The sequence below is a fragment of the Hipposideros armiger genome, unplaced genomic scaffold (genome assembly GCF_001890085.2).
Source record: "Hipposideros armiger isolate ML-2016 unplaced genomic scaffold, ASM189008v1 scaffold_181, whole genome shotgun sequence".
NCBI lineage: Eukaryota > Metazoa > Chordata > Mammalia > Chiroptera > Hipposideridae > Hipposideros > Hipposideros armiger.
In genome coordinates this window covers 93,949-104,982 of record NW_017731531.1, presented here as the reverse complement: position 1 = coordinate 104,982, position 11,034 = coordinate 93,949, and the positions used below count along the sequence as shown (strand labels likewise).

The 11,034-nt window shown below is 41.3% G+C and overlaps 2 protein-coding genes across 2 annotated transcripts in view; both read right to left on the bottom strand.

Moving 5' to 3' along the window:
- SAAL1 (serum amyloid A like 1) overlaps positions 1–5,179 on the bottom strand; it is a 35,575-nt gene extending 30,396 nt beyond the window's left edge. Inside the window, exons 1-2 of the mRNA XM_019652529.1 lie at positions 5,014–5,179; positions 3,513–3,629 (exon numbers count right to left, since the gene is read on the bottom strand). Coding sequence (XP_019508074.1) covers positions 3,513–3,629; positions 5,014–5,151 — 255 coding nt within the window. The 5' untranslated portion in view covers positions 5,152–5,179. The remainder of the gene's footprint in view (positions 1–3,512; positions 3,630–5,013) is intronic.
- Positions 5,180–7,420: 2,241 nt separating this feature from the next.
- On the bottom strand, positions 7,421–8,157 carry LOC109388091 (serum amyloid A-2 protein-like). Its single transcript, XM_019652521.1, has 2 exons — positions 8,030–8,157; positions 7,421–7,626 (listed from the first exon to the last, which is right to left on the bottom strand). Exons 1-2 carry the CDS (start codon positions 8,155–8,157, stop codon positions 7,476–7,478), a joined length of 279 nt encoding a protein of 92 aa, XP_019508066.1. The 3' UTR covers positions 7,421–7,475.
- Between the last annotated feature and the right edge of the window lie 2,877 nt (positions 8,158–11,034).

Sequence of the window (11,034 nt, the reverse complement as noted above, 5' to 3'; positions counted from 1 at the left end):
CGGGAAGAGCATAATGATGGTGCCAGCTTGGGCCAGTGAAGCAACGTCCTCCACAACTAGACTGAAGAACAAAAGAACAGCAACTTGTCTGTTCCCCTTTCCCCAATTCCCCAGCACTGTTCCCATCCCTCAATTCCCCAATAAAAATCTTTTTTAAAAAACCCCAAAAGCTGATTCTTTGTGAAGATCAATAAAATTGTTATAACTTTTAGCCAGGCTGATCAGGGAAAAAAGAGAGAAGATACAAATTACTAATATCAGGAATAAGAGAGGTACCATCACTACAGATTCTACAGATATTAAAGGACAATAACATAATACTATGACCAACTTTATTACAATAAGTTTGACAACTCAGGTGAATTGGACAAATTCCCTGAAGAACACAAACTACCAAAGTAACCTGAACAGCCCTCTATTTATTATGGAAATTAATTTATAATCTTTCCCACAATACACTAAACAACCACTAACTGGTGAATTTTATGGTAGTGAGGTCTATCTCAATAAAACTGTTATTTTTAGAAAAGTAATAAATACACAAAACTGAAAACAAACAAAAAAATCTTCCCACAAAGAAAACTCCAAGCTCAGAAGGCTTCACTGGTGAATTCCACCATATATTTAAGGATGAAATAATATCAGTTCTATACAAACTCTTCCTGAAAAGTGAAGAGGAAAACTTCCAAATCTGTGAGGCAGCATTACCTTGATACCAAAGTCAGACAATAACAAGAAAATGAGTCTCTCTCATGCACACAGATAAAACTTCTAAACAATATTTTGGCAATTTGAAAATCAATCAACACAGTTCACTATATTAACACAGTCACTAAATTAAAAAGAAAACTACATTATCATCCCAATATACTCAGCAAAAGCATGGCAAAATCCCCACTCTTTTCCTGATAAGACTCTACGCAAACCAGAAACAGAGGGGAACTTTCTCAGTCTGCAGCTACATCGTACTTACTAATGGAAGACTCAGTGCTCTCTGTCCCTATAATCAAAGACAAGACAAAGATGTCCCCTCTCATCACCTCTAGTCAACATCATACTGGCCACAGCAAATGTACAAGAAAAAGAAATAAAAGGAATTCAGACTGGAAAAGAAGTAAACTTTTTTCATTCACAAATCAGAATCATTTATGTAGAAAAATCTAATGGCATCTACAAAAAAAGGTACTAACTGCAGTGAATTTTAGCACAGCACAGCTGCAGGATATAAGATATACAAAATCAACTGTATTTCTACATACTAGAAATGAACCTATATTGAAATTTTTTAAAAGACCATTTATAATAATAGCATCCAAAAACATGACTCAGAAATAAATCTGACAAATGATGTGAAAGACCTATATATATACTAAAAACTACAAAACTCTGCTGAAAGAAATTAGAGAAGACCTAGGTAAATAGAAAGATAAAACTTGTTCATGGTTCAAAAGACTCATTATCATTCACTTATCAATTCTTCCCCCAAATGATCTATAAATTCAACTCAATTTCAGTTCACATCCTATCAGGATTTTTGTAGAAACTGATAAGTTGATTCTAAAATTAATATGGGAATACAAAGGACCAAGGACAACCAACACAACTTTGAGAAAGAATAAATTTGGATTAACACTACCTCATTTTAAGATTTATTATAAAGCTACAGTCATCACAACAGTGTGGTCCTGGCGTAAAAACAGACAAATAGATCAATGAACAGAATAGAGTCCAGAAAGAGACTCACATGTATATGTACAGATAACTAATTTTTGACAAAAATGCAAAGGTCATCCAGTAGAGAAAGGGCAGTCTTTTTAACAAATGAGCTAGAACCACTGGATATCCATATGCAAAAAAGGTGAATTTCAATCCATACCTTGCCTCATACTCAAAATTGACTGAAAATGGATCACAAACCTGAATAAAACCTAAAATTACAGAACTTATAAGAAAAAAAAAAAACGAACAACACAATTTAAAAACTGGACAAAAGCTTCAAACAGGCACTGCATGAACAAAGGTAATAGATTTCAAGTAAGCACGTGAAAATATGTTCAACATTATTAATAATTAGGGAAATCCAAATTATAATCACCACACACTTATTAGAATGGCTAAATGGCTAAAATGAAGAAAACTAACCATACCAAGTGTTGGTATGGATGAGGACAAACTGGAACTGAAATCATATCTCATACACTGCTGTGGTCATGTAAAAACCACTTTGGAAAACAATTTAACCATTTCTTAAAAAGTTCAACATACCCCTACCATATGATCCAGCATACTACTACAGGTATTCACCCAAGACAAAGGAAAACGTATGTCCATACATACTTATACACAAAAGTCCACAGCAGCCTTATCTGTAATAAACAGGAAACAACTCAATTTCCATCAATAGGTGAACAGATGAATAAATCATGTTATACATATATAACAGAAAACCACTTAGCAATAAAAAAGTAATAAACTACTAAACTACACAACAGCATGGATGAATCTTAAAATAACGATGCTGAGTAAAAGAGCCAGACCCCTCCAAAAAAAGAAATGCACACTAAAGTGACAGAAAGCTGATCAGTGGTTATCTAGAGAGAATAGAGGGGCACAAAGAAACTTTTGGGGGTGACAGACATGTTCTCTATCTTGATTGTGGTGATGGTTCCACATACATATACTCATGTCAAATTTTTTCAAATTGTACACTTTTAAAAAATGCCTGGAAGGGCACAATGTTCCCCAATAAAAAAATAAAATAAATAAAGAAAGAAAGAAAGAAAATAAAATGGCTGAAGACAATGAATAGCCGTTAACAATTTTTAAAACAGAAGGATACAATTAAATCTGTGTTTTAGAAAAAAGGTAACTTGGATGGCAATCTGGAAGACAGAAGGGAAGTGAAAGAGAATAAAACAAGGATTTTAATCAGTTATCTATTTCCAAAGTCCAAGTAATAAAATGAGAAATTATGTAGGTTAACCTCTTTCGCCTCTTTTCTTACCTGTAAGTTAAGACTACTAACTATATCACAAGGTTATTGCAAAGAGCAAATGGCATAACATATATGAAAATGCTTTCGAGCTATAGAGTACAATATCAATGTTAAATCATTATTATTGCAATTATTTACATGTAATTCCTTCTTGTCCCTTTCTTCTACTTTATTTGTGGTACATCAGTGGTCTCTAACTCCTACCCTGCCATCAAATATAAGGCCAATGTTCTCCTTAGGTAAATGAGTATCAGAACTTTCCTGGGCTACAAGCATTCTAACATTCACGAGAACTCTGTATTTAGCCCAAATCTAAAACGGTTGAGATCATCTACCCTCACAGACAAAAGTGTAGCATTTATAGCTCCTCGGCCCTCATTCTCTGTATCATATATGGGAGTGGTTACAGACATTAGTCTTTCCCCAGAGACTTAAGGACCAATCCTTTAAAAAAAAAAAAATCCATTCATCACCTCTTTACCCAACAGTCTTTTCAGTTTCATTGCCAACCCCATACCTCATCCATTGACATATCCCATACTCTGCAAATTTCATTCTCCATTTCTTCATCAAGCTCCATCTGCTGCTCCTCATCATCATCTGAGCTGGATTTGGTGTTTTCAGGGCTAACAATCTTCAGATACACAAAGGAAGAAAAGTGATGAATAAAAGCTGTCCACAGTACTCTTCAAGTAATATCCCACAATCATTTAGAAGTCACAAAGATAATAGCATCAAAGTATCTTCTCTTGTAAAAACTTTTCAAAAATTAGTATCTTAAGTAGATCTATTCATTCAACATTCATGGAGTAAATACTGCTGCTAGGCATCGGGGTAGAAATACAAAAATAAGTAAGATTTAATCCCTTGATTTCAAGTAGTTTAGGATCGACTGGGGAAAAGACATGTAAACATAATCACAACAGAAAACAGTAAGTGATTCAACTGAATTGTGGACACAGAGTTGTGAGAGCAGAAATGATGGACCAATGACCTATGCCTGGGAGAAGTTAGGGAAAACTTCTCTTAGGTGATATGTAAGCTAAACCTCTGAGGAAGAAGGGGAGTTTGTCATATGAAGAAGGGGAGAAGAGCATATAGAGGAAAGTACGGGAGCTCAGAGTTAAGAAAGAGCCTTAGCATGTTTGGGGAGCAGTTTAGTGTCATGGGCAAATGAGGTTGGAAAGTTCGCAAAGAGCCCTGGATTCCAAGCTAAGAAATATGCATTTTTCTCCCGTAGGCAAAGGGAACTAGGAGAAGTTTCTACAGTCAGCTTTATTAATCATTATTATTATTATTATTATATTATTATTAGGAAGATTATTCTGGCAGCTGTGCAGAAGATGGACTGGAGAGGACAGAGGCTGGAAGTAGGGAATCAGTTAGGGAAACGTTGGGACATAAAGTTCACATTTACTGAGAGCCTCCTATAAGCCAAACGCCATGGTAAGCACTCTATGGCCATTATCTTATTTAACACAATATCCCTATACATACAAATGTTATCATTCCACCGTACAGAAACTGAGAAAGAAATCGAGGCTCTGAGAGATAAGGTGCCTTGTCCAAAGTCACGTTGCTAGAAAGTAATGAAGGTGCGCTTTTGATATCAGAGCTGTTGTAACTCCAAAATCATCATTTATTCTACTACAACAAAAATCCACGAAATAGATAAACTAGGACCTAGGCTTCGGGAACGACTATGGGAATGGGGTGCAAAAACCTGAGCAATGTATTTATTTACATGGTCATGTTTTTTTTGGAAAATTTGCAAAAGTAAAATATTTTAACCGCAAGCATCCCGGCATCCCTGCCATTATACTACTTTTTGTGTTAGGGGGCACCGGGAGCGGCTCTCGGCAGTTTGGGGTCCGCGGAGGCGGCCAGCATGCAAGGGAACCTCTGCAGAGTCGTCGTGGAGAAGGCGGCTCCCGGGGTAGCAGGGGGCTGCCGGAGGCGGGGCTGGAGGGTCTGGGGGAAAGGTAGAGGGAGCCCACGCGATGTGCGAGTTTCCACACCTGGATGAGCCCGCTGAGGACGCCGAAGAGCCAATGCTTGCTGTAGACCGTGCTCCCTATGCAGTCTCCTCCAGCCACCTCCTCCTCCTGGTCCTCATTCCAACTCGGCGGCGGCGGCGGCGAGGGGTTGCGATCCATCACTTACAGCCACCAACGCGCTGGAGCCGCGCCGGAAGCCGCGGAAAAGGCGAGAGGCCAGAGGGGCTGGTGCGCCCAGTGCGGCTCCCGCCACAGCGCCCTCTGCTGCCCGGAGCCCTGCCGGCCTTAGTGCCCGCCCAATATACCCGTCCTGCAGATGACTTGATCTCCCCACCCGACTCTACCCAGGACCCAAGTACAGTCATATTCATAATGGTTGTTTGTCACCCTCGCTGGACCAGATATTCCATCTACCCACATGCTCTGTGCTGGGCTTCAGGACATATCCATTTTGCCATATGACCTCTACTCCTGCACCTGTAAGTCACCACAGTAGGCAGCAGGAGCACTGGTAGAGGCCATTCCTATTCCAGGATGGTGATTAATAACTGAATTATACTTGGAAGCAACTGAAAAACCACATAAATATGTCCCAGTACATGAAAACCAGTTGTATTCCCCAATCATTTAGATCCCTAAAATGTCTGTGACTACCCCAGTGCCACTCAACACAGGAGACATGTGATGGGATGTTGGAACGAATGGAGTCAGGGAAATTAACTTCTTGAAGTTAAAATATTTTACTTATGTATATTTTACAAAGATATTTGACCATGTGCACACTTTTTTAGAGTCCCTCCCAGGGCCTTGGAATGGTCACATGTAAACAAGAAGCCCTTGGAGCCTAAGCTTTGTCAGCTTCACAGTAAATCTGACTCTGCTGACATGCATATCTGCTGAGACATTACTAAAGGGGGCGACTAGTTAGCTCAGGTGGTTAGAGCACAGGTTCATAACACCAAGGTTGCTGGTTCACACATGGGCCAGGGAGCTGTGCCCTCCACAACTAGATTTAAGACAACTGCTTGACTTGGAGCTGATGGGTCCTGGAAAAACACACTGATCCCCAATAAAATTTCTAAAAACACCCAAATACATTACTAAAGTCATGTAAGATACAGGATAAATCTTTTTTTTTTTTTTTTAGCTGAGCCATCCTGCCACCTGTTGGCAGCTCAGCGGCTGCTCAGCTCGGGCTGGACTCGAACCGCTGTTGCTCAGAGCTCAATCTCTTGAGCGAGCTCTTAACCAACTGAGCCACTCGGCCGGCCCTCAGGATAAATCTTTCTTTTCAGCACTGTCCTGTCCGATAAATTGTAAGATGTATGATCTCTGACACATCCACTATATGCACCCCCATCATTGTGCCAGCCAAAAATATCTCCTGAGATACCCAAAAGCTGGTGTGGGAATGTGGCTGGGTGCAACGCTGTCTTTGTGGTGAACTAAGGTCTAGATTTCTCTGTGTCCCCAGGACTAACAAGCTTGGGGAGGAATTATCTTCATGCCATTTTCTAAGGAGATGGCTACTTATGTCTTCCTGCAAATCCCCTCACTCAATGATGCAATCTCCTCCAAATTGCTGCTTGCTTTTTCCTTAACCCTTGTATACCTCTGCGCCCCATATAGATTTACCCCACATGGACTTGTTGTGTGGATCACACAACTGGGGTGGTACATGGAATATATTCATTGAAAAAATGACTAGGTGAACTAATATATGTAAAAGTGTTTTATAAGCTCTAAACTTCAATACAAAAGTGAGTTATAGCAAATGGTTAAGAATGGTGGCTCTAGCATCGAATTAGCAATGTCACTTGGATATGTATTTTAACTGTGTGTGCCCCAAGTTTCCTCAACCATAAAATAAGGAAAATTAAAATGTGATGATCTCATGGGATGACACAAGAATACACTGAGGGCACTATCTGGCCCCTAGTTAACTTGCTGAATGAAGGCTAACTGTCATTATCATAACCATCTTATTATTAACAAGTATTAGAAGAGCTTAAAAGCCAACCAGCAGGAGGACTGACATATAAACCACTAACTCTGACAAGAATGGATACATATTTTCAAGAAGGCATGAACAAAGTGCAATGGAGACATTCATTGTTAAGGTTAAGTTTAGGGGCTGACAGATATGGTACATTGAGACCTGGACACAGAAAGGCCTGGAGAGAAGCAGGTCTGACGCGGAGAAGGGTTGGTGAGGGCTGTTTGCCCTGGATGATGCTGAGATTGTGTCCCTTACACCCAAACACACAGGCACAGGTGAGGCTTTCACGTGCATGTCCGTCCATCACCCTTTGCCACCAAATGGGACGTCCTTATGCCAAAGAATAACACACAGTTTTCAATATTCAACCTCTTAAGCATTTATTAGACAACTACTATGTGCCCTCCAAAAACATCTAGGGATATAGAACTCAAGGACTCTGGGCTCGCAGCCCCGTCGCCTGACAGCAGAGTGAGGAGGGAGCTCAGTACTTGGGGGGCAGGCCTTTAGGTCTGAAGTGATTGGGGTCTTTGCCACTCCGGCCCCATTCATTGGCAAACTGGTCGGCCTTCGAGTCCTCCTCTCCGCGGCTGCTGTTTCCAGGTTTCCAACGGTCAACCCTCTCTCTGACATCGCTGGAATGGAGAAAGGCAGGGAGGAGATGCCTCAGAGGCTGATGAGCAACAGCCCATCCTTCCAACTCTCTCCTTTCCAAAGGATGAATGACTGAGAGGAGCCCTGGAAAGTGGGGCTAGAACACTGACCCTGCCTGGGCACAGCCCACTCAGCCCCGCCTGATACCCCCTCATGCTGGGTGGACAGCTCACATAGGACACAGTGGGAACCACCCATCCCACTAGCCTTGCTCTGGCTCTACCAGCCTCTCAGACCCCACACTGGGCACAGAGGGGCAGCGTGGACAGGAGGAGGCGAGGCCACAGTCCACACAGGAAACTTCTCCAGTGTTGGCCCCTCCTGGCTCTTCAAGGCAGCGAGGCTGTGCTCACTCATCCCTGCATCCTCAGGAGCCCCTCTTACCTGATCACTTTAGCAATCCAGGCACCCCCAGGTCCCCTCTGTGCAGCGTCACGGTTCGCCCGGGAGTGGAAGTATTTGTCTGCATTTTTGTAATTGGCTTCTCTCATGTCAGAGTAGCCTCTCCACATGTCTTTAGTCCCTGAAAGGGAAAGAAAATGTCAGATGAAGGTAATCACATCTTGGTAAAAGAGAGGAATAAAAATTTTTCTTCTACTGATTCTATGATTTCAGCCTTTGACTACGACCTTGGAGATTATACTGGTTTGAAAAGAATATTCTTGTACTTTTCACTGCTTGGGTTAACATTATGACAATCAGACTTGGTACAAGATTTATTGTTTGACCTCATTCTAAGTTCTGTGGCTACTTTGTCTCTGGCTGTGTGACATGTGGAAAGAAGAGGAGGATGGTCTTGAGGGGATATTTGTACAATGGACCTCCACCTGGAAAGATGGAGGGGAACCCCCTGAGTGAGGCATGATAACAGAGGTGATCCTGAGGGAGGTGCAGACACCGGACGCTTCCAACCTAGTCAGTGGGAGACTTTCATCTCCATGGGGAGAGTGCGGGCAACTCATCCTGAGTACGTCCTAATGTCCGGGCACATTTGGTACCTGGGCAACTGTCAGAGTTCAATCAGCAGGTGATAAAGGTGACTTCCCTAAGAGAGTTTTAAGGAAATGGGGTAATCAATTCACACAAGGGCACAAGGGCAACTGACCACCCGCTCTAAAGTTCAGTGTCCTCTCAGTAAAATGGGGAGTATTGCCCTGGTTATGTAGAAGAACTGAGAAAATACTGTATAATGTAGAGAACATTGTAAGTAATCAATATGCCATCACTTTACTGCTCTAGTTTTTAGTAAGAGGGAGTGCTAAAGGAAGAAAAAGAATGAAGTTAGATGAGGAGCAGGGAGTCATGGACAGAAGGAATTTGATCAAGCTAGAATTAAATGTCAAAAAAAATTTTTAATAACTTATTAGGAAAAGAGAAAAATCTAATGTAGAGTTATAATCATGATTTATATAATTACCCCATGAGATAACTGATCTTCATTTTATATATGTTATTTTTGGCATTAGAAGATAGTTTTGTAGAGAGTTATGACATTCTTGCTATACTTATTCACACTGATTACTGATTTAAATAGATCCTTGTAGTCCAAACTTGCATAATAAGTATTTCCAAAATGCCTGGCATATTTTATCACCTAGGGGCAACAACCAGAGATAGTGGTTCTCAACCACTAGCATGCACAAAAATCAACTGGGTGCTTGATAAAGGCCAGATTTTAGGCTCAGCCTTAGAAATTGTAATCCAGTGGGCCCAGCTACCTGCACTTCACAAAGCACCCCAGACCAAGATGATTCTCACACAAGTGGTTCTAGAACAACCCTTTGACTATCACTACACCTCAGAGGCTGTTTGTACCCACGGCTGGCTACTTGCTAATCCCCACCCTTTCTCCAAAGGTAACCCCCATCCTAAACTTTGTGCTTATCATCCTCTTGCTTTAAAAAAATTTTTTGTCACACGTGTGTAGCCACAAACAACATACTGTTTAGACTATCACCTGTTCTTGAACTTTCTGAAAAAAATGTATATTGTATGGATTCACGATTGGTCAGTTACTTATTTTGATCAAAATGTCTTTAGATACGGGCATGTTGATGTCTGTTGTAGTTGTTTTGTCATTTTTAGTGCTGAATAGTATTCCAAAACATGACTATCTCACAACTTACTTCAATATTTGGGTTGCTTCTTCTTTGCTATTACAAACAGTGCTGCTTTTAATGACCCCGTACACATGTCCTGGTACAAGAGTTCCTACAGGTACAGACCCAGGCATGGAACTGAATCTGATCGTGGTGAGTTTGGTTGATATGCCGAATTGTTTTTCCAAAATGGTTGTACTAGTTTATGTTCCCACAAGCAATGGATGAGTGATCCCTTGCTCCACATTTTGAGCCATACTCCAGACTTTTCAATAAAGAAATATGATAAACATTTCAACGATCAAGTGTATAATTCTAGCTAACTGTCAAATTTGTGGAGTTTTTGGGCCAACCGAGTGGCTCAGTTGGTTAAGAGTTGGCTTAAGAGCGTGAGCTCTGAGCAACAGGGCCGCCGGTTTGATTCTCACATGGGCCAGTGACGCTGTGCCCGAGCTGAGCTGTTGCTGAGCTGCCAACAGGTGGCAGGATGGCTCAGCTGGTGTAACAACAAGATTGCCTGTTTGATGGTGGGCTACGCCCATCCACAACTAAAACTAAGCTCGGCAACTTGAGCTGAGCTGCCGCCTGGATGACTCAGTGGATAGAGTGTGCACTCTTAACAACAAAGCTGCTGGCTCGATTCCCGCATGGGATGGTGGCTACACTCACCCACAACTAAGATTGAACACAGCACCTTGAGCTTAGAGGCCACCAGCTGCCGACGGGAAACCAGATGGCAACTGGAACCCTCCACAACGAAGATTGAAGAACAATGTGGCTGGTTCCCTTTCCCAATTCCCCAATAAAATCTTTAAAAAAAAAAAAATTGTGGATATTTTTTTCAATCTGTACCACTTGGTGTGTTATGAAATCTTTATAAACAATAAACTACGGGCAACTCTTCTATTTAATGAGTGCCTGCTATGTGTTACATAATATACTAAGTGCTTTTCCATTTGCTGTTTAAGTGAGAAAACAAACCCAGGGCATAGTTACTGTTATTTCTATTTTGCACAACTTATAACTGAAGCTCAGAAAAACGACAATTCTTTTCCCCAAAGTCATAAAACTAGTTAATGCTGGAGCTGGCGTTGAGACCGAGGTCTGATTATATCTACAGCTGTACACACTTTTTCAGCCCTGTTGGCGTGGGAGAGGGAAAATTAGAACAAAGCAAAGAAGCCAGTTGACTGGCAAGGCTTAGCTTCAGATGTCACAGCTATAGTAATAATTAATCTGATCATCACTGTTTCAGAAATGAAACACAAAGGCCAGATGGTTCTGTAGGGC

Coding starts and splice junctions, on each gene's coding strand:
- LOC109388091 (XM_019652521.1), bottom strand. CDS start 8,157: ATGTGGAGAGGCTACTCTGACATGAGAGAAGCCAATTACAAAAATGCA. Junction 7,627..8,029: donor TGGATTGCTAAAGTGATCAG/GTAAGAGGGGCT, acceptor TCTCCATTCCAG/CGATGTCAGAGAGAGGGTTG.